The sequence below is a fragment of the Zonotrichia leucophrys genome, chromosome 25, assembly GCF_028769735.1.
Source record: "Zonotrichia leucophrys gambelii isolate GWCS_2022_RI chromosome 25, RI_Zleu_2.0, whole genome shotgun sequence".
In the NCBI taxonomy this organism is placed as follows: Eukaryota; Metazoa; Chordata; class Aves; order Passeriformes; family Passerellidae; genus Zonotrichia; species Zonotrichia leucophrys.
In genome coordinates, this window is record NC_088194.1 from 2,897,741 (window position 1) to 2,920,756 (window position 23,016).

At 59.8% G+C, this 23,016-nt stretch overlaps 1 protein-coding gene across 1 annotated transcript; it reads right to left on the reverse strand.

The window, feature by feature from the left end:
* Positions 1-424: 424 nt before the first annotated feature.
* Positions 425-17,204, reverse strand: SLC27A3 (solute carrier family 27 member 3). The gene is made up of 10 exons (XM_064732651.1): positions 16,640-17,204; positions 14,910-15,119; positions 13,721-13,879; positions 11,298-11,422; positions 9,844-10,038; positions 8,868-8,958; positions 6,713-6,911; positions 3,649-3,746; positions 2,696-2,826; positions 425-1,221 (listed from the first exon to the last, which is right to left on the reverse strand). The coding sequence occupies exons 1-10, from the start codon at positions 17,172-17,174 to the stop codon at positions 1,045-1,047; spliced, it is 1,920 nt and encodes a 639-aa protein (XP_064588721.1). The 5' UTR covers positions 17,175-17,204; the 3' UTR covers positions 425-1,044.
* Between the last annotated feature and the right edge of the window lie 5,812 nt (positions 17,205-23,016).

Genomic DNA, 23,016 nt, shown 5'->3' on the forward strand with positions numbered 1-23,016 from the left:
CCAATTTCCAGGATTTTGGGCCCAAATTTCTGTGTTTGGAATTCTGATCCCAATTTACAGAATTCCAGTGGAATTCCTGGATCCAGCCCCAAAATCTCCGAATTTAATCCCATTTTTGGCCTTTCAGCCCCATCTGCAGGATTTCATTTCCATCTTTCAGGCACAACTTTGGGGATTTGGATCTGTCGGGTTTGGTCCAAATTTGGACAATTTCAGCCCCAATTTGAGGATTTTGGATCCCAATTTCTGGCTTGGGGTGGGGGTGGGTGGAAATGGGGTTTTTTTGCACAAATTTAAGGATTTTCCCCATTTTTTCCCTCTTTTCCATCGGGTTTGAGCTCGGGGCTGATGGCAGAGTGTGGGAGGGGTGAGGATCCCCCAGTTTTTGGAGAAAGGCTTAAAAATAAAATTAATTAAAACTTCGGCCTTTTGTAACAATGTTTTAATTAACAGAAGAATCATTTACCAGGGTGGCAAATTAGGGGGGGACCCCCAAAAATCCTCCAGGACACGGGGACACAAATTTCGGTGTCCCCGATTTGGGGGTGACAGGGACCAGATTTGCTACAAAAGGAATTTTCTTTGCTAAAAAAGACCCAAAAATGGGAAAATTCTGTGTACAAAGAGCCCCCGGAGGGAGGGGGGGAAGGCACCGGTGGCTGAGGGGGGACAGGGACGGATTTGGGGACCCCAAAAATGGACATGGAGACCCCAAAATGGACACGGGGACCCCAAAAATGCCCACAAGGACCCCACAATGGACACGGGGACCCCAAAAATGGACACGGGGACCTCAAAATTGACCCTTGGGACAGACACGGGGACCCCAAAAATGGACACAAGGACCCCCAAAATTGACAATGGAGCCCCATAATGGACATGGGGACCCTCAAGGCAGACACGGGGACCCCAGAATTGACACGGGGACCCCTGGGATGAACACAGGGACCCCCGGGACAAACACGGGGAGCCCCAAAATGGACACAGGGACCCCCGGGACAGACACGGGGACCCCAGAAATGGCCCCGGGACCCCTCCGCGGGCTCAGATGCGGAGCCGCCCGTCCCGGAGGCGCTGCCAGCGCTCGGCGTCCAGCGGGACGAAGGCTCGGGCGGCCTCGTCCAGCACCAGCAGCGGCTCCGCCGCCAGCGCGGGGTCGCAGCCGTCCCGCGCCAGCCGCACCTTCTGCTGCTTGAACGTCTCGGTCATGTCCAGCCCCTCCTGGCGACACAGGGGGTGCATTGGGGACCCCCGGGATCCCCCTGAGCACCCCCAGGACCCCCAGGGATCCCTGAGCACATCCCGAGCACCCCAGGGACCCCTCAAGCACTCCCCGGGACCCCCGAACAACCCCAAACACCCCTGAGCACCCCCCTGAGCAACCCCGGGACCCCCAGGGACCCCCGAGCACCCTCCGGGACCCTCTGGGACCCCTGAGCACCCCCCAGGATCCCTGAGCACCTTCCAGGACCCCCCAGGACCCCCTGAGCACCCCCGGGACCCACCGGGACCCTCTGGGATCCCCCAGCACCCCCAAACACCTGCTGGTACACCCCAAGCACCCCCCGGTACCCCCAGGACACCCCAGGACCCTCCGGTACCCCTGGTACCCACCGAGCATCCGCCGGGACCCCCTGGGACCTCTAAACACCCCCTGGGACCACCCTGAGCACCCCCCAGTACCCCCTGAGCAACCCCCGGGGACCCCCAAGCACACCCAGGACCCCCAAGCACCCCAAACACCCCCAAACAGCCCCCTGAGCACCCCTGGGACCCACCGGGACCCTCTGGGATCCCCCAGCACCCCCAGGACCCCCAAACACCCGCCCGGTACACCCCAAGCACCCCCCGAGCACCCCCCGGTACCCCCAGGACACCCCAGGACCCTCCGGTACCTCCTGGGACCCCTAAACACCCCCCGGGAGACCCTGAGCACCCCCCGGGACCCCCTGAGCACCCCCTGGGACCACCCTGAGCACCCCTTAGCAACCCCCGGGGACCCCCAAGCACACCCAGGACCCCCAAACACCCCAAACACCCCCAAACAGCCCCCTGAGCACCCCTGGGACCCACCGGGACCCTCTGGGATCCCCCAGGACCCCAAACACCCGCCAGTACACCCCAAGCACCCCCGAGTACCCCCCGGTACCCCCAGGACACCCCAGGACCCCCAAGCACCCCAAACAGCCCCCTGAGCACCCCTGGGACCCACCGGGACCCTCTGGGACAGCCCAGCACCTCCCGGGACCCCCTGGGGACCCTCCAGCACCCTCCAGGACCCCCAAGCATCCCCCGGGGACCCCCCAGCACCCCCGGTACCCCCCGTTATCCCCCGGTACCGTCAGCCGCAGGAAGCGGGGCAGCGCGGCAGGAGCCGCTCCAGGTGCCCCCGTTCCCCCGTTCCCCCGTTTCCCCGTTTCCCCGTTCCCCCGTTTCCCCGTTCCCCCGTTCCCCCGTTCCCCCCGTTCCCCCGTTCCCCCCGTTCCCCCCGTTCCCCCGTTCCCCCCGTTCCCCCGTTCCCCCGTTCCCCCGTTCCCCCGTTTCCCCGTTCCCCCGTTTCCCCGTTCCCCCGTTCCCCCGTTCCCCCGTTTCCCCGTTCCCCCGTTCCCCCGTTCCCCCCGTTCCTCCGTTCCCCCCGTTTCCCCGTTCCCCCCGGTACCCCGGTACCCCCGGTACCCCCGTTATCCCCCGGTACCGTCAGCCGCAGGAAGCGGGGCAGCGCGTAGGGCGGCAGGAGCCGCTCCAGGTGCCGGTAGAGCCCGGGGCCGTCCAGGGAGTGCCCGGGGCGCAGAACGAGAGCGGCCATGCCGGCCCGGCCCTCGTGTCCTGCGGGAGAGGGGACGGTGGGGACACTGGGGGGACTGGGGACACTGGGGACACTGGGGAGATTGGGGACATTGGGGACACTGGGGGATTGGGGACATTGGGGACATTGGGGACACTGGGGACATTGGGGACATCGGGGGGATTGGGGACATTGGGGGACATTGGGATATTGGGGACATTGGGGACATTGGAGCCATTGGGGACACTGGGGATGTTGGGGACATTGGGGGGTTTGGGGACATTGGGGACATTGGGGGACATCAGGGACATTGGGGACACTGGGGACATTGGGGGTGTTGGGGACACTGAGGACATTGGGGACATTTGGGGACATTGGGGGACATTGGGGACATTGGGGACATTGGGGACATTGGGGGGATTGGGGACATTGGGGACACTGGGGGGACTGGGGACATTGGGGACGTTGGGGACATTGGGGGGGATTGGGGACATTGGGGACGTTTGGGGGATTGGGGACATTGGGGACATTGGGGACATTGGAGGGATTGGGGACACTGGGGACATTGGGGACATCGAGAATATTTGGGCACATTTGGGGGCGTTGGGGACACTGAGGGGATTTGGGATATTGGGAACATCGGGGACATTGGGGGGCATTGGGGACATCGGGGACATTTGGGACATTGAAGACATTGGGGATATTTGGGGACATTGGGGGTGTTGAGAACATTGGGGACATTTAGGGACATTGGGGACATTGGGGGGCTTGGGGACATTGGGGGGATTGGGGACATTTGGGGGGGACACTTGGGAATATTTGGGGGACATCTGGGGACATTTGGGGACACTCGGTGGCCGTACCTGGCACGGTGACCCCGTAGACGGTGGCGTCCTGCAGGGACTCGTGGGCCAGCAGCGCCTCGCTCACCTCGGTGGTGGCCACGTTCTCCCCCTTCCACCTGGGGCGGGGGGAGAGGAAAACGTTTAATGGGGACCCCCAGGGGACCCCCAAACACCCCCGGGACCCCCAAACACCCCCAGGACCTCCCGGGACCCCCAAACACCCCCGGGACCCCCCGGGACCCCCGACCTCTCCTGAGACAAGCCCAGAACATTCCACAGGGCTGAGCCCCCCTGGCTGTGCAGGGAGGGGGGGTCTGGGGGTCTCCCCATCCCAGAAGGGTCCCTGGAAGTGTCCCCATGGTGGGGAGGGGACTCTGGGGGTGTCCTTGGGGGTCTCCCCATCCCAGCAGGGTCTCTGGGGGTCTCCCCATCTCGGGGATGTCCCTGGGGGTGTCCCTGTCCTGGGGGGGGGAGGGGGCTTTGGGGGTCTCCCCATCCCTGGTCATACAGGGAGGAGGCTCTGGGGGTGTCCCATTGTGGGGAGGGGACTCTGGGGGTGTCCTTGGGGGTCTCCCCATCCCAGCAGGGTCTCTGGGGGTGTCCCTGTCCTGGGGGTGGCTCTGGGGGTGTCCCCACTCTGGGGAGGGGGCTCTGGGGGTGTCTCCATTGAGAGGGGTGTCCTTGGGGGTCTCCTCACCCTGGGGGTGTCCCTGTCCTGGGGGTGTCCCTGGGGGTCTCCTCATCTTGGGGATGTCCCTGGGGGTGTCCCTGTCCTGGGGGTGGGAGGGGGCTTTGGGGGTCTCCCCATCCCTGGTCATACAGGGAGGAGGCTCTGGGGGTGTCCCATTGTGAGGAGTGGGCTTTGGGGGTGTCCCCATTATGAGGGGGTCTCTGGGGGTGTCCCTGTTCCAGAAGGGTCTCTGGGGGTCTCCCTGTCTCAGGGGGGGCTCTGGGGGTGTCCCATTTTGAGGAGTGGGCTCTGGGGGTCTCCCCACCACATGGGGTGTCCCTGGAGGTGTCCCCATCATGGGGAGGGGGCTCTGGGGGTGTCCCCATCCCTGGTCATGCAAGGAAGGGGCTCTGGGGGTGTCCCTGGGGGTCTTCCCATCCTGGGGGATGTCCCTGGAGGTGTCCCCATCCCAGGGGGGTCTCTGGGGGTGCCCCATTTTGAGGAGTGGGCTCTGGGGGTGTCACATTGTGAGGAGTGGGCTTTGGGGGTGTCCCCATTACGAGGGGGGCTCTAGGGGTGTCCCTGTTCCAGGAGGGTCCCTGGGGGTCTCCCCACCTCATGGGGTGTCCCTGGAGGTGTCCCCATCATGGGGAGGGGGCTCTGGGGTGTGTCCCCATCCCTGGTCATGCAAGGAAGGGGCTCTGGGGATGTCCCTGGGGGTCTCCCCATCCTGGGGATGTCCCTGGAGGTGTCCCCATCCCAGGGATGTCCCTGGGGGTGTCCCTGTCCTGGGGGGGGGAGGGGGCTTTGGGGGTCTCCCCATCCCTGGTCATACAGGGAGGAGGCTCTGGGGGTGTCCCATTGTGGGGAGGGGGGCTCTGGGGGTCTCCCTTTTCCAGGAGGGTCCCTGAGGGTCTCCCTGTCTCAGGGGGGGCTCTGGGGGTGTCCCATTGTGAGGAGTGGGCTTTGGGGGTGTCCCCATTATGAGGGGGGCTCTGGGGGTCTCCCTGTTCCAGGAGGGTCTCTGGGGGTCTCCCTGTCTCAGGGGGGTCTCTGGGGGTGTCCCATTTTGAGGAGTGGGCTCTGGGGGTCTCCCCACCCCATGGGGTGTCCCTGGAGGTGTCCCCATCATGGGGAGGGGGCTCTGGGGGTGTCCCCATCCCTGGTCATGCAAGGAAGGGGCTCTGGGGGTGTCCCTGGGGGTCTTCCCATCCTGGGGGATGTCCCTGGAGGTGTCCCCATCCCAGGGGGGTCCCCCATTTTGAGGAGTGGGCTCTAGGGGTGTCCCCATCCTGGGGTTGTCCCTGGGGCTCTCCCCACCCCATGGGGTGTCCCTGGAGGTGTCCCCATCATGGGGAGGGGGCTCTGGGGGTGTCCCAGTCCCAGGGGATGTCCCTGAGGGTGTCCCCATCCCGGGGGGTGCTCTGGGGGTGTCCCCCCAGTCCCCAGGGGTGTCCCTGGTGGTCTCCCCACCCCATGGGGGTGTCTCCATCCCAGGGGCGTCTCTGGGGGTGCCCCATTTTGAGGAGTGGGCTCTGGGGGTGTCCCCACCCCATGGGGTGTCCCTGGAGGTGTCCCCATCATGGGGAGGGGGCTCTGGGGGTGTCCCAGTCCCAGGGGATGTCCCTGAGGGTGTCCCCATCCCTGGTCATGCAAGGAAGGGGCTCTGGGGGTGTCCCTGGGGGTCTCCCCATCCCAGGGGCGTCTCTGGGGGTCTCCCCATCTCGGGGATGTCCCTGGGGGTCTCCCTGTCACAGGGGGGGCTCTGGGGGTGTCCCTGGTGGTCTCCCCACCCCATGGGGGTGTCTCCATCCCAGGGGTGTCCCTGGGGGTGTCCCCATTGCAGGGGTTCTCCCTGGAGGTGTCCCCATCCCAGGGGGGTCTCTGGGGGTGTCCCATTTTGAGGAGTGGGCTTTGGGGGTGTCCCCATTATGAGGGGGGCTCTGGGGGTGTCCCTGGGTGTCCCCCCAGTCCCCAGGGGTGTCCCTGGGGGTGTCCCTGGAGGTGTCCCCATCATGGGGAGGGGGCTCTGGGGGTGTCCCAGTCCCTGAGGGTGTCCCCATCCCGGGGGTGCTCTGGGGGTGTCCCTGGGTGTCCCCCCAGTCCCCAGGGGTGTCCCTGGTGGTCTCCCCACCCCATGGGGGTGTCTCCACCCCGGGGGTGTCCCTGGAGGTGTCCCCATCCCAGGGGTGCCTCTGGGGGTGCCCCATTTTGAGGAGTGGGCTCTGGGGGTGTCCCCACCTCATGGGGTGTCCCTGGAGGTGTCCCCATCATGGGGATGTCCCTGGGGGTCTCCCTGTCACAGGGGGGGCTCTGGGGATGTCCCCATCCCTGGTCATGCAAGGAAGGGGCTCTGGGGGTGTCCCTGGGGGTGTCCCTGGGTTTGTCCCCAGCCCGGGGTGTCCCCGGCACCTGAAGGTGTCCCCGGTGCGGTCCCGGAAGCGCACGAACTGCTCCCGGTCCTGCTCCACCAGGTCCCCGGTGTTGAAGAATTCGTCGCCCTCGGTGAAAACCCCGCGGAGCAATTTCTGCTCCGAGAGCTCCCGGCTGCCGGCGTAACCCAGGAACGGCGTGCGGGGAGTGACCGGCGCGATCAGCAGCCCCGTCTCACCTGGGGGACAGCGAAATAAAATGGAGAGATTTTAAAGAAATTTGAGTTAATTAAAATATATTAATTATTTTAACCGGGGTGATCAGCAGCCCCGTCTCACCTGGGGGCATGGGGACACAAAATTCAGGGAATTTAAAGAAATTTTAATTAATTAAAATAGCCCAGGAATGGAGTACAGGGCATCACCAGGGCAATCAGCAGCCCCGTCTCACCTGGGGGACAGCGAAATAAAATTGAGAGATTTTAAAGAAATTTGAGTTAATTAAAATAGCCCAGGAATGGAGACCAGGGCCTCACCAGGGCGATCAGCAGCCCCGTCTCACCTGGGGGCATGGGGACACAAAATTCAGGGAATTTAGAGAAATTTGAATTAATTAAAATAGCCCAGGAATGGAGTCTGGGGTGTCACCGGGGCGATCAGCGGCCCCGTCTCACCTGAGGATATGGGGGCACAAAATTCAGGGAATTTAGAGAAATTTTAATTAATTAAAATAGCCCAGGAATGGAGTCCAGGGCATCACCAGGACAATCAGCAGCCCCGTCTCACCTGGGGGACAGCGAAATAAAATTTAGTGAATTTAGAGAAATTTGAATTAATTAAAATAACCCAGGAACGGAGTCCTGGGTGTCACCGGGGTGATCAGCAGCCCCGTCTCACCTGGGGGACAGCGAAATAAAATTTAGGGAATTTAAAGAAATTTGAGTTAATTAAAATATATTAATTATTTTAACCGGGGTGTCACCGGGGTGATCAGCAGCCCCGTCTCACCTGAGGGCATGGGGTGATAAAATTTAGGGAATTTAGAGAAATTTGAGTTAATTAAAATATATTAATTATTTTAACCGGGGTGTCACCGGGGCGATCAGCGGCCCCGTCTCACCTGAGGATATGGGGGCACAAAATTCAGGGAATTTAGAGAAATTTTAATTAATTAAAATAGCCCAGGAACGGAGCAGCCCCGTCTCACCTGAGGGCATGGGGGACACAAAATTCAGGGAATTTAGAGAAATTTGAGTTAATTAAAATAGCCCAGGAATGGAGTCCAGGGCGTCACCGGGGCGATCAGCAGCCCCGTCTCACCTGGGGGCATGGGGACACAAAATTCAGGGAATTTAGAGAAATTTGAGTTAATTAAAATATATTAATTATTTTAACCGGGGTGTCACCAGGGTGATCAGCAGCCCCGTCTCACCTGGGGACATGGGGGACACAAAATTCAGGGAATTTAGAGAATTTGGAGTTAATTAAAATAGCCCAGGAACAAACTACTCATGCTTAATAACTTTTGAACTAATTACCATACAAAGTGGGGAATGGGATGTATCAGAGTTATGAATGCGTATTTGTATTTTGGGTATTCATTTTATCTCTACAATAAATACCCAAATACATAAATATCCATGTATTTGGGTATTTATTGTAGAGATAAAATCTGTAATCACCTGTAAATCACAGTGTGTAGTTGGGAGTTATCCCACAATAAACATTCACTTCCTAACTTTAAATTGTCAAGAGTTTTCTGGATATCAAAATCCAGATTTTAGATAGATAGATTTTAGATAGATTTTAGATATCAATATCCATGTTGGGAATGGGATGTACCAAAGTAATGAATATTTGGATATTCAATATTGTATAGATATAATGTGTAATCACCTGTGAATCACGGTGTGTGTAGTGTAAATTTGGGAGTTATTAACTTTCTAACTTTAAATTGTCAGAGATATTAAAATCCATAGATCAATATCCATATTGGGAATGGGATGTACCAAAGTAATGAATATTTGGATATTCAATATTGTATAGATAAAAATCTGTAATTACCTGTAAATCACAGCGTGTATTTGGGAGTTACCCCCAAAACAAACTCACAATTTCTAACTCTAAACGGTCAGAGTGTTTGGATGTGGTTTCTAGATCAATATCCATAATTTGGGATCCATCCCGCTGCTCACCGGTGCTGGCGCGGATGCAGCGCCCGTTCCGGTCCCGCTCCGGTGCCCCGGCAGCGACGTCGTAACGAACGACCTCGAACGGGGAGAAGAGCTGGGACAGGGAGGGGAAGGGTTATTTTTATTAATGAAAATAAAATTAAAATATTAAATTAAAATTAAATTAAATTAATAAAGAGAAATAAAAATGTTACTTTTTAAAACTAAACAAAACCCTAAAAACAGCTCTAATAAATGTAAAATAATGAACTTTTGTCCCTTAGTCCTAACCCAAACCCTCCTTTATTTATAGTCCCATCTCACAACAAAAATTATATAAATATATTTATATATTTCCTTATAAAAATAAATATATTTTCCCGGCCTATTTTCCTGGCCGGGGGTGCCGGTGTAGTTGAACAGGGTCACGTTATATAGTTATATATTTATATTTATATTTTTATATTTCTATATTTCTATATTTCTATATTTATATATTTATGTATTTCTACATTTGCAGACCTTGTAGAGGGCGGAGCAGCGGCCCACGGCGCCGGGGGTGCCGGTGTAGTTGAACAGGGTCACGTTACACAGTTATATATTTATATTTATATATTTATATATTTATATATTTATATATTTATATATTTATATATTTATATATTTATATATTTATATATTTATATATTTATATATTTATATATTTATATATTTCTGTATTTGCAGACCTTGTAGAGGGCGGAGCAGCGGCCCACGGCGCCGGGGGTGCCGGTGTAGTTGAACAGGGTCACGTTATATAGTTATATATTTATATTTATATATTTATATTTATATATTTCTATATTTCTATATTTGCAGACCTTGTAGAGGGCGGAGCAGCGGCCCACGGCGCCGGGCGTGCCGGTGTAGTTGAACAGGGTCACGTTATATAGTTATATATTTATATTTATATTTATATATTTATATATTTATATATTTCTGTATTTCTGTATTTGCAGACCTTGTAGAGGGCGGAGCAGCGGCCCACGGCGCCGGGCGTGCCGGTGTAGTTGAACAGGGTCACGTTGCCCTCGCTCATCCCGTACGTCTCCACCACGCGCACGGGCCCGAAGCGCCGCTGGAAGCTGCGCCACACGTCGGGCCGGAGCCCGCTGCCCACGGCCAGCCGGAGCCCGTGCTGCCGTTCCGCGGGGCGCTGGGGGGGCAGCGTCAGTGCCGGGGGCCCTCGGGGGCACCGGGAACCGCCCGGGACCACCGGGAACCCCTTGGGACCACCGGGAACCCCTTGGGGGCACCGGGAACCCCTTGGGACCACCGGGAACCGCCCGGGACCACCGGGAACCCCTTGGGACCACCGGGAACCCCTCGGGACCACTGGGAACCCCTTGGGACCACCGGGAACCGCCCGGGACCACCGGGAACCCCTCGGGGGCACCGGGAACCCCTCGGGGGCACCGGGAACCCCTCGGGACCACCGGGAACCGCCCGGGACCACCGGGAACCCCTCGGAACCACTGGGAACTCCTTGGGACCACTGGGAAACCCTCGGGGGCACCGGGAACCCCTTGGGACCACTGGGAACCCCTCGGGGGCACCGGGAACCGCCCGGGACCACCGGGAACCCCTTGGGGGCACCGGGAACCCCTCAGGACCACCGGGAACCCCTTGGGACCACCGGGAACCCCTCGGGACCACCGGGAACCCCTTGGGACCGGCCCAGGGCCACCGTCAGCACCGGGAACCCCTTGGGACCACTGGGAAACCCCTGTGACCACCGGGAACCCCTTGGGACCACCGAGAGACCCTCAGGACCACCAGGAACCCTCGGGACCACCGTCAGCACCGGGAACCCCTTGGGACCACTGGGAACCCCTCGGGAACACCGGGAAACCCTCGGGGTCACCGTGGAATCACCAGGAACCCTCGGGGGCACCGGGAATCCCTTGGGACCACCATCAGCTCTGGGAGAACCCCACGGGACCCTCCCCTCATCCCAGGACCACCATCAGCTCCTGGGGAGTCCCCCGGGACCCCCACCCTGCTCCAGGGAACCCCTCAGGACCCTCAGGACCCTCCTGAACCCCTCAGGACCCTCCAGCCTGGCCCAGGGCCACCGTCAGCTCGGGGGGACTCTTGGGACGCCCCCCCAGATCTGGAGAACCCCCCGGGACCCCCTCTCAGCCCGGGACCACCGACAGCTCTGGGAGAGCCCCACGGGACCCTCCCCAACCTGGCCCGGGACCACCAACAGCTCTGGGGAACCCACCAGGACCACCCCAATTCGGGACCCCCACCAGCTCCAGGGAACCCCCGGGAGCCCCCTCAAGCCCAGCACCACCGTCAGCTCCAGGGGACCCCCCCGGGACCCCTCCCCAGCCCAGGACCCCCTCCCCAGCCTGGGACTCCCCTCAGCTCCAGGGGACCCCCCCGGGACCCCCATTGTGTCCCCCCGACCTGGGGCTGGTTGACGAGGTAGCGGCACAGCTCCCCGATGTACTGGAACACGGTGACGCCCTCGGCGCGGCAATCCTCCCAGAACTGGCTGGCCGAGAACTTCTCCTTCAGCACACACGTGGCTCCTGCGGCACGGAGATGGGGGGATCAGCCCCAAAACAGCCCCAAAAACAGCCCCAAAACAGCCCCAAAATATCCCAGAAACACCCCCAAAACATCCCCAAAACAGCCCCAAAACACCCCCAAAACACCCCCAAAAAAGCACCCCTAAAATATCCTAAAAACACCCAAAACTACCCCTAAAACACCCCCCAATACAATACCAAAACCACGCCCAAAACATCCCGAAACACCCCCAAAATACCCCCAAAACAGCCCCAAAAACCTCCCCAAAATCACCCCCAATAACACCCCGAAAAATCCCCAAAAGCATCCCCAAAACATCCCCAAAGACACCCCCAAAAACATCCCAAAACCACCCCCAAAACACCCCCAAAACATCCCCAAAACAGCCCCAAAAACCTCCCCAAAATCACCCCTAATAACACCCCGAAAAATCCCCAAAACCACCCCCAAAACACCCCCCAATACAATACCAAAACCACGCCCAAAACATCCCAAAAAACACCCCCAAAACACCCCCAAAACTCCCCCAAAATATCCCCAAAACAGCCCCAAAAACCTCCCCAAAATCACCCCCAATAACACTCCGAAAAATCCCCAATAACACCCCAAAACATCCCCAAAAATATCCCAAAACCACCCCGAAACATCCCCAAAACACCCCCAAAACAACCCCAAAACACCCCCAAAACTTCCCCAAAATATCCCCAAAACAGCCCCAAAAACCTCCCCAAAATCACCCCCAATAACACCCCGAAAAATCCCCAAAACATCCCCAAAGACACCCCCAAAAACATCCCAAAACCACCCCCGAAACATCCCCAAAACACCTCCAAAACGCCCCCAAAATAGCCCCAAAACATCCCCAAAAATGCCCCCCAATAAAACACCAAAACATCCCCCCAAAATGCCACCAAACATCCCCAAAACATCCCCAAAAACATCCCCAAAACACCCCCAATAACACCTCCAAAACACCCCAAACATCCCCAAAAACACGCCCAAAAACAACCCCAAAACACCCCCAAAACATCCCCAAAACACCCCAAAAACCACCCCCAAAACATCCCAAAAAACATGCTCAAAACACCCCCAAAACCATCCCAAAAACATCCAAAAAACACCCCCAAAACATCCCCAAAACCAGCCCCAAAATATTCCCAAAACATCCGAAAAACATCTCCAAAACACCCCTAAAACATCCCCAAAAACATCCCCAGAACACCCCCAAAAACACCCCCAAAACACCCCCAAAATACCCCAAAAACACCCCCAAAACACGTCAAAAACACCCCCAAAAACATCCCCAAAAACATCCCAAAAACACCCCAAAACCACCCCCGGTGCCCCGTGCCCGCTGACCGATGCCCAGGCAGCCCACGATGCCCAGCAGGGCCCCAAAACCCCCCCAAAACCCCCCCAAATCCCCCCCAAAACACCCCAAAACACCATAAAACACCCCAAAACCACCCGTGGGAGCCCCGTGCCCGCTGACCGATGCCCAGGCAGCCCACGATGCCCAGCAGGGCCCCAAAACCCCCCCAAAACACCACAAATCACCCCCAAAACACCCCAAAACCACCCGTGGGACCCCCGTGCCCGCAGACCGATGCCCAGGCAGCCCACGATGCCCAGCAGTGCCCCAAAACCCCCCAAAACCCCCCCAAAACCCCCCCCAAATCACCCCAAAACACCCCAAAACCACCCCGGTGCCCCGTGCCCGCTGACCGATGCCCAGGCAGCCCACGATGCCCAGCAGTGCCCCAAAACCCCCAAAACCCCCCCAAAACACCATAAAACACCATAAAACACCCCAAAACCACCCGTGGGACCCCCGTGCCCGCTGACCGATGCCCAGGCAGCTCACGATGCCCAGCAGGGCCCCAAAACCCCCCAAAACCCCTCAAAACCCCCCAAAACACCCCAAAACACCCCAAAACCACCAGTGGGACCCCCATGCCCGCTGACCGATGCCCAGGCAGCTCACGATGCCCAGCAGTGCCTCAAAACCCCCCCAAAACACCATAAAACACCATAAAACACCCCAAAACCACCCGTGGGAGCCCCGTGCCCGCTGACCGATGCCCAGGCAGCCCACGATGCCCAGCAGGGCCCCAAAACCCCCCCAAAACACCATAAAACACCCCAAAACCACCCCCGGTGCCCCGTGCCCGCTGACCGATGCCCAGGCAGCCCACGATGCCCAGCAGGGCCCCAAAACCCCCCAAAACCCCCCAAAACCCCCCCAAAACACCCCAAAACACCCCAAAACCACCCGTGGGAGCCCCGTGCCCGCTGACCGATGCCCAGGCAGCCCACGATGCCCAGCAGTGCCCCTGCCATGTGGTAGAGGGGCAGTGCCAGGTACACCACGTCCCTGCTGGAGGCTCCCACCAGCTCGTAGAAGCTGAGGCACATGACGGCCTTGAGGTGGGACACGCGGGCGGCCTTGGGGAGCCCTGGGAGGGGGAAAAAAATTCAATTTGTAAAAGAAAAATTGATAGAAATTGGTAAAATTTCATAAAAATTTTATAAAGCCCATCGCTGGTGCCACCAGTCCAACTTTGGTACCATGCTTGGTGCCACCAGCCCATTCCCGGGGGTCACCAGTCCATCCCCGGTGCCACCATTGAGCCCCGGTGCCATCCCCGGTGCCACCAGCCCATCCCAGGTGTCACCAGCCCATCCTCAGGGCCACCACCCTACTCCAGTGCCACCACCCCATCCCCGGTGCCATCCCCAGTGCCATCACCTCACTCCTGGTGACACCACCCCATCCCCAGTGCCACCATTGACCCCTGGTGTCACCACCCCATCCCCGGTGCCATCCCTGGGGTCACCATCGACCCTCGGTGCCACCAGCCCATCCCTGGTGCCATCAGCCCATTCCCGGTGCCACCACCCTACTCCAGTGCCACCACCCCATCCCTGGTGCCATCCCCAGTGCCATCACCTCACTCCTGGTGACACCGCCCCATCCTCAGTGCCACCATCGACCCCTGGTGCCACCGCTCCATCCCTGGTGCCACCAACCCATCAACCCCTGGTGCCATCCCCGGTGCCACTAGCCCGTCCCCGGTGCCATCACCCCATTCCCGGTGCCACCACCCCTACCCCAGGTGCCACCATCCAACCCCCAGCGCCATCCCCGGTGCCACCAGCCCATCCCCGGTGCCATTCCCGGTGCCACCATCCCATCCTCGCCACCAGCGCATGCCCAGTGCCATCCCCGATGTCACCATCCCATCTCTGGTGCCACCACCCCATCCCCGGTGCCACCATCCAACCCCCAGCGCCATCCTCAGTGCCACCATCCCATCCCCAGTGTCACCACCCCATTCCCGGTGCCACCACCCCTACCCCCAGTGCCACGAGCCCATCCCTGGTGCCACCATCCAACCCCCAGCCCATCCCCGGTGCCACCAGCCCACCCCCGGTGCCAATTTTATCCAAATGTGACAAAAATCAGAATGCCCGGTGCCGCCGTACCGGTGGTGCCCGAGGTGAAGATGTACAGGCACGTGTCGTTCATGTCCTCGGGCTCCCACAGCTCCTCGGGCCGCAGCTGCTCCGAGGCCGCGTCCAGCAGCTCCTGCAGGGCCAGGGCGCCCTCGGGGCACGGCCCCGGCCCGAGCACCCACACGGCCACCCCGTCCTCCCGCAGGGCGGGCAGCAGCGGCGCCACCGAGCCCAACAGCTCTGCGGGAACGGAGGGGCGTGGGGGCAGCTCGGGGGGCACCGGGCTCACGGCTCCATCATCCGCAGGGACACCCCGGTGCCATCGGCCCATTCCCGGTGCCACCACCCCTACCCCTGGTGTCACCACCCCCCAGTGCCATCCCCGGTGCCATCGGCCCATTCCCGGTGCCACCACCCTATCCCCAATGCCACCACCCCCCAGTGCCATCACCCCATTCCCGGTGTCATCACCTCAACCCCGGTGCCATCCATGGTGCCACCACCCCATCCCTGATGTCACCATCCTACCCCCGGTGCCACCAGCCCATCCCCGGTGCCACCAGCCAAGCCCCGGTGCCACCACCCTATCCCCGGTGTCATCACCCCAACCCCGGTGCCATCCATGGTGCCACCACCCCATCCCCAGTGTCACCACCCCATCCCCGGTGTCACCATCCTACCCCCGGTGCCACCAGCCCATCCCCAGGGTCATCACCCCAACCCCGGTGCCATCCATGGTGCCACCACCCTACCCTCAGTGCCACCACCCCATCCCCGGTGTCACCATCCCATCCCCAGTGCCATCCCCGGTGCCACCACCCCACCCCCGGTGCCACCACCCCATCCCCGGTGCCACCACCCCATCCCAGTGCCATCCCTGGTGCCACCAGCTCATCAATCCCCGGTGCCACCATCGACCCGTGGTGCCATCAGCTCATCCCTGGGGCCACCACCCCACCTCGGTGCCACCCAACCCAAACCCGGTGCCACCATCAATCCCCGGTGCCATCCCCGGTGCCCCAAGTGCCACCCACTCCTCGTTCCCTTCGTCCCCGTTCTTTATCTCCCTGGTCCCACTCCGGTTCCCCGTCCTCTCATCCCCCGGTATCCCCGGTATTCCCGCTCTGTCCTCGTTATACCCCGGGATCTCGGCACTCCGCGGTCCCCGTTATCCCCCAGTCCCCTCCCGGTCCCCTCGGTGTCCCCCGGTGTCTCCCCGTTATCCCCCGGTCCCCCCGGTGTCCCCCCGTTATCCCCGGGCTCCAAAATCTCCTCGCATCCTCTCGGCCCTTTTCCCCCACGCTCCCCGCTCCCGTCCCGGTGTCTCCCCGTTATTCCCCGGTCTCGCCGGTTTCCCCGGTGCCCCCTGCATTCCTCGCTCCCCTCCCGGTGTCCCTCCGTTATTCCCCGGTCCCCCCGGTGCCTTTCCCTCTCCATTTCTCGATTCCCTTCCCGGTGCCCTCGGTGTCCCCCCGCTTCCTCTCGCCCCTTTTCCCGCACGTTCCCCGCTCCCCTCCCGGTGCCCCCCGTTATCCCCCGGTTTTCTCCCCTCCATTCCTCGCTCCCCTCTCGGTCCCCTCGGTGTCCCCCCGTTATCCCCTGGTCCCCCCGCTTCCTCCGGGCCCTTTTCCCCACGTTCTCCGCTCGCCCCCGTTATCCCCCGGTCCCCTCAGTGTGCCCCCGTTATCCCCCGGTGCCTTTCCCCCTCCATTCCCCGCTCCCCTCCCGGTGCCCCCCGTTCTCCCCCGTTCGTTTCTCACCATCCGCCACCAGCAGCGCCGTGGCCCCGCAGCTCCTCAGGCAGTGCCGGAGCCCCGCCGGTCTCAGCGCCGTTCCCAGGAAGGCCGGGCGGGCTCCGAGCGCCGCCAGCCCGAACCATCCCCACACGAACCGGGGCTCGTTACCGACCAGCAGCCCCACGGTGTCGCCGGGCCTCGGCGGGGCCGGCAGCGCCCGCAGCGCGTTCGCCACCCGCGCCACGCTCCGCGCCGCGCTGCCCAGCGGCTCCGCTCGTCCCCGGAACCGCAGGAACGGCCGCGCCGGCGCCTCCCGGGCCGCCCGTAGGAACCGGGACACCACGCAGCCCCCGGGGCCGCGCCGCGCCCGCCGCCGCACCCGCAGCGCCCGCAGCGCGAACGAGAGATCGGCCCAGAGGTGCGGCCGGAGGAGCCGCTGCAGCAGCCCCAGAACGCCCAGAGCGGCCAGGAGCGCCCCCAGAGCGGGGCCGGGGGGCCCCAGGAGCGCCCCCAGCCCCAGCGCCCCCAGAGCCGCCCCCAGCGCCGCCGCCAGCGCCATCGCCCGCGCCCGCCTCGGGGCGGGGGGACACGCCCGCCCTGGCCACGCCCACCTTGGCCACGCCCACCGACCGCACCCGCTTTGGACACGCCCACTCGGAGCCCCCACCCCCCATTCGCGATCCCTCTGCCAAGCCCATCCCGTCCCTATTGTCCCCACTGTCCCCACCCCTGGTCCATCTGTCCCCTCCCCATTGTCCCGATTGTCCCCTCCCCTCTCCCATTTGTCCCCTCCCCATTTTCCCCACTGTCCCCTCCCCTCTGTCCCCCCCATTGTCCCCTCCCCTGTCCCTTCTGTCCCCTCCCCATTTTCCCCATCGTCTCCTCCCCATCGTCACCTCCTCATTGTCCCCTCCCTGTCCCCCTATTGTCACCCCCATTGTCCCCTCCCCGTTGTTACCCCTACATTGTCCCTCTGTCCCCCCCATTGTCACCTCCCCATTTTCCCCTCCCCTCTGTCCCCTCCGCTCTCCCCTCTCTGCCCCCCAATTGTCCCCTCTGTCCCCCCCTCTGTCCCTTCCCCATTTTCCCCACTGTCCCCTCCCTGTCCCCCCCCCACTGTCACCCCCATTGTCCCCTCCCCTGGTCCTTCTGTCCCCTCCCTCCTGTTCCCCCTTCTGTCCCCTCCCCATTTTCCCCACTGTCCCCCACATTGTCACCCCTGACCCCTCCCAGTGTCACCTCCTCTGTCCCCCCCGTCCCCTCCCCATTGTCACCCCCCGCTTGTCCCCCCATTGTCCCTCTGTCCCTCTGTCCCCCCCATTGTCCCTCTGTCCCCGCCTCTGTCCCTTCCCCATTTTCCCCATTGTCGCCTCCCCTGTCCCCCCTCTGTCCCCCCTGTCCCTTCCTGATTGTCCCCCCTCATTGTCCCCACCCCATTGCCCCCATTGTCCGTCTGTCCCCCCCATTGCCCCCATTGTCTCCATTGTCTCTCTGTCCCCCCATTGTCCCTCTGACCCCCTCATTGTCCCCTCTGTCCCCCCCATTGTCCCTCTGTCCCCCCCATTGTCCCTCTGACCCCCCTCATTGTCCCTCTGTCCCCCCATTGTCCCTCTGTCCCCTCTGTCCCCCCCATTGTCCCCACTGTCCGTCTGTCCCCTCTGTCCCACCATTGTCCCTCTGTGCCCCCATTGTCCCTCTGTCCCCTCTGTCCTCCCCATTGTCCCTCTGTCCCCCCATTGTCCCCATTGTCCCCATTGTCCCTCTGTCCCCCCCATTGTCTCTCTGTCCCTCTGTGCCCCCACTGTCCCTCTGTCCCCCCCATTGTCCCCATTGTCCCTCTGTCCCCCCCATTGTCCCTTTGTCCCCCCCACTGTCCCTTTGTCCCCCCCATTGTCCCCCCTCATTGTCCCCACCCCATTGCCCCCATTGTCCCCTTCCCTCTGTCCCCTCTGTCCCTCTGTCCCCCCATTGTCCCTCTGTCCCCCCATTGTCCCTCTGTCCCTCTGTCCCCTCTGTCCCTCTGTCCCCTCTGTCCCCCATTGTCTCTCTGTCCCTCTGTCCCCTCTGTCCTCCTCCATTGTCCCTCTGTCCCTCTGTGCTCCCCATTGTCCCCACTGTCCCTCTGTCCCCTCTGTCCCTCCCATTGTCCCTCTGTCCCTCTGTCCCTCTGTCCCCCCCATTGTCCCTCTGTCCCTCTGTCCCCTCCGGGGCCTCCCCGTGTCCCAGATTCCCCCTATCCCGGGGGGTTTGGCAGTGCCACCATGGGGGGGGGGGGGGTTGGCACTGTGGCAGTGCCACCACCCCCGTGTCCCCCCCGTGTCCCATCCCTGTCACCCCTTTTGTGGGGAGGGGGACACACGACCCCCGCCCCCCCCCCATGTCACAAATCGGGGCTGTTTAATGCAAAACAGGAAAGATTTTATTAAAGTTTTTATTAAAGTTTTTATTGCTGATTTCTTCAAAACACCTAAAAACGCTCAGAAGGGGGGGTGCAGGACCCCTCCCCAAATTCTGCCGCCCCCAGGACCCCCCAACTCCCCCTCCCCAAATCCTCCTGGAGCAGCCGCTCGGTTCCACCCTTTATTTACAACACTGGAGGAAAATGGGGCTGGGGGCTCCCCCTTTGTCCCCTTGGGGGGACCCCCACCCACACTGGGAGGTCCTGGGGCTGGGGGGGGCAGAGACCCCTCCCCATGTGGTGAAAATTGGGGGGAAAAGGAAAAGGACCCTGAGTTTGGGGATTTGCTGGCACCGGTTTGGGGTTTATTACAAAGGGCATTTTGGGATTTGGGGTTTATTGCAAAAAACCTTTTTGGGATTTGGGGTTTATTACAAAGGGTTTGGGTGCAGGGACATTTTGGAATTTGGAGTTTATTGCAAAGGGCATTTTGGGATTTGGGGTTTATTGCAAAAAACCTTTTTGGAATTTGGGGTTTATTACAAAGGGTTTGGGTGTAGAGGCCTTTTGGAATTTGGGGTTCATTGCAAAAAACCTTTTGGGATTTGGGGGTTTATTCCAAAAGGCATTTGGGAATTTGGGGTTTATTGCAAAAAACCTTTTGGAATTTGGAGTTTATTGCAAAAGGACTTTTGGGATTTGGGGTAAATTGCAAAGGGTTTGGGTGCAGGGGCATTTTGGGATTTGGGGTTTATTGCAAAAAACCTTTTTGGGATTTGGGATTTATTGCAAAGGGCCTTTTGGAATTTGGGGTTTATTGCAAAAAACCTTTTTGGGATTTGGGGTTTATTGCAAAGGACCTTTTGGGATTTGGGGTTTAAATCTCCTCTTTGGAAAGAGGAGATTTAATGGATTGTTCCATTAAAGGGAATTCATTGTTTTCCTGTTGTTTCATAACTGAGGGATCTCAAAGCTTGCTCTCATTTCAACCTCCCTTCTGGTTTCCATGGTCTCAAACTCTTTTTAAAATTTTGAATCATCTTCTGAAAATTATCTTTTTATAATTTCCAACTAACAGACTGGGATGAAGTCAGAACAATGAAAAAAGTCTAAATCCTCTTTGTGTTTGTTGTCTCATATTGTCCTAATTCAAATTAGTCCCAATTATTATTATTCTAATTGTATTACTATTTTTATAACACTATTATACTTTAAAAAATTTTAAAACCAAGCGATTGGCGTTTTTCACAATCCCAGTCTCTCAGTTGAAAATTATCAAAAGATTTTTGTGACTTTTCTAATTTTGGGATTAATGCTGGTGAATTTTCAGGGTCCCAAACACTGGGAGGGGGGAACTCTGGAGCTGTTTGGGAACAGCTGTTTTTAAAATTTAAAAAGTTGAATAGTAATAAAATGGTTATAAAAATAGTGATACAATTAGAGTGATAATAATTTGGACAATTTGAATTAGGACAATATGAGACAACAAACACAAAGAGGGTTTAGAATTTCTTCTTTCTTCTGACTTCATCCCAGTCTGTTAGTTGAAAATGATCAAAAGATAATTCAAAATTTTAAAAACAATGATCCCAACACAAAAGATAAAAGGGTTGGCATTTGCAGGGGCGAAATAATTCCCTGTCCGTGCTGTATTTATGAAAGCAGCTGTCATATTCCAGCCTCCCCCTCCTTTGTGTGCGTGGCTGCGGCTGTGCGGGAGAACCGTGACACAAAGTAGTCCCGCTCGGTGCCGGGAGCGCGGAAGGCGAAAACGCGGAGGGATACCAGGGATCGGCTGAGCCGCGTCACGCGCTGCGGAGGGATCTCTCGGTGATGCGGCCCGGAGAGGGGGCCGGCAGAGGGAGAGACGCGGAGGGATACAGGGAAGGCGCCGCCGTATTCGCCGGCTGTGGTGCCGCGTATGGACCCGGTGACGGCGGCAGCGGCGTGACCGGGCACGGGGATGTCGGCACGCAGCGGCTCGGAACCGGCACCGGGCTCGGAACCGGGAGCGGGCTGCACCAAAGCCGCGGCGAAAGCAGCGGCGGGGCCGTGGAGATAGGACTGCGCATGCGCGCGGCAGATCCCGGCAGCAGCGCTGCGGTTGGATGAGGCGGCGCGGAGGGATACCGCAGCTGCGGCGGTTGTAGCACTGCGCATGCGGAGGTTGTAGCACTGCGCATGCGTCACTGGGGCAGCGGGAGGGAGCCATCATGGCGGGTGGGCGGTGGCGGCGCGGCGGGAACGGGAACGGCGGCACCGCCGTGGCTGCAGGAGGTGGCGGAGCCGCGCTATCAGCAGCTCTGAAGCGGGGAGCTGCGCTGGGGCACGGCACGGAACGGGAAGGCGACCACGGGCGGCGGCGGGGCGGGCTCGTCAGCGGGAGATGATGCCGGAGAGGCGGCGGGAGCGGGAGCGGCGCCGGCTCGGGGCGCCCCGGAGCTGTGCCGGTACCGGGGCATTGCGCCGAAACGGCGGCACGGCTGGGGCGAGCCGTGGGCGGTGCCGTGCCGGGGGCCCGGGGGCAGCTCGGGGTGCACTGCGGGCGGCACAGGGGGCGCCGGGCGGGCTCGGAGCCACCGGGGACGGCAAAGACGGGACTCGGGGCAGCACCAGCAAAGGGGGCGACGGGGGCGGGAGGAGCGGCGGGGAAGCTGCGGGGGGACCGGAGCCGTGCGGTCCCGAGGGGAGGGGGGGGGGCGGGTCCCGGTAAAGACTCGCGGCTGCTGCTCTGGGGCTCCCCCGGGCAGCACAGAGCCCCTGCAGGCCGGGGCCCGCCATGCGCGGCCATGTCCCAGCGGGAGATACCAATAAAGTGCTCTGCTCAAACTGTGTCCTAAAGCCTCTGGCAAACCCGGCCGTGCGGTCAGAATGGGGAAATTCATTAAAGTGCATCCTGAAAGGTTGTTAAACTCCCGTCGTGGTCATGCTTTACGGCCGCTTTACGACAGTGCTGCTTTATAACAGCTTTGGGGCAGTCGCGCTTTACGGCGCCTTTTACGACAGTCGCGCTTTACGGCCCCTTTTTGCGACACTCGCGCTTTACGGCCGTATTTACGACAGTCGCGCTTTACGGCCGATTTTACGACAGTCGCGCTTTACGACCGATTTTACGACAGTCGCGCTTTACGGCGCCTTTTACGACAGTGGTGCTTTACGGTGCCTTTTGCGACAGTCGCGCTTTACGGCAGTTTTGCAACAGTCGCGCTTTTCATCATTTCCGTTTCTGGAACTTTTCCAGCACTTTCCAGCCCTTCACTTTACAGCACTTTATGCTTTTTATTTTGCTTTTTATTTATTTTTAAGAAACTTCATTTTTAAAATTTTGAGTTATCTTTTATTTAATTAACCTTAGCCATGCCCACTGACCACGCCCACTTTGGACACGCCCATTCTGAGCCCCTCCCCAACCTCTCTGCCAAGTCCAACCCCCTCATGTCACCTCTGTCCCCTCCCCTCCGTCCCTCTGTCACCCCAGCATTGTCCCCCGATTGTCCCCATTGTCTCCTCATTGTCACCCCCCCATTGTCCCCTCCCCTGTCCCCACTCCCTCCGTGTCCCAGATCCCCCCTGTCCTGGGGGGGGTTGGCAGTGCCACCATCTCGGGGGGGGGGGGAGATGGCAGTGCCACCATGGGGGTATTGGCAGTGTCACCAAGGGGGAGGTGGCAGTGCCACCGGGGGATGTTGGCACTGTCACCATCACGGTGGGGGGGGTTGGCAGTGTCACCATGGAGGGGGTTTGGCAGTGCCACCATCGTGGGGGGGGAAATGGCAGTGCCACCATCGTGGGGGGAAAAATGGCAGTTTCACCATCGGGGGGGTGTTGGGAGTGTCACCAGGGGGAGTTGGCAGTGCCACCAAGGGGGTTGGCACTGTCACCATCCCGGGGCTGTCACCACCCCCCCCCATGTCACAAACTGGGTCCATTCAATACAAAACAGGAAAATTTTTTATTGCTGCTTTTCTTAAAAACACTTAAAAACGCTCATGGGGGAGGGGGC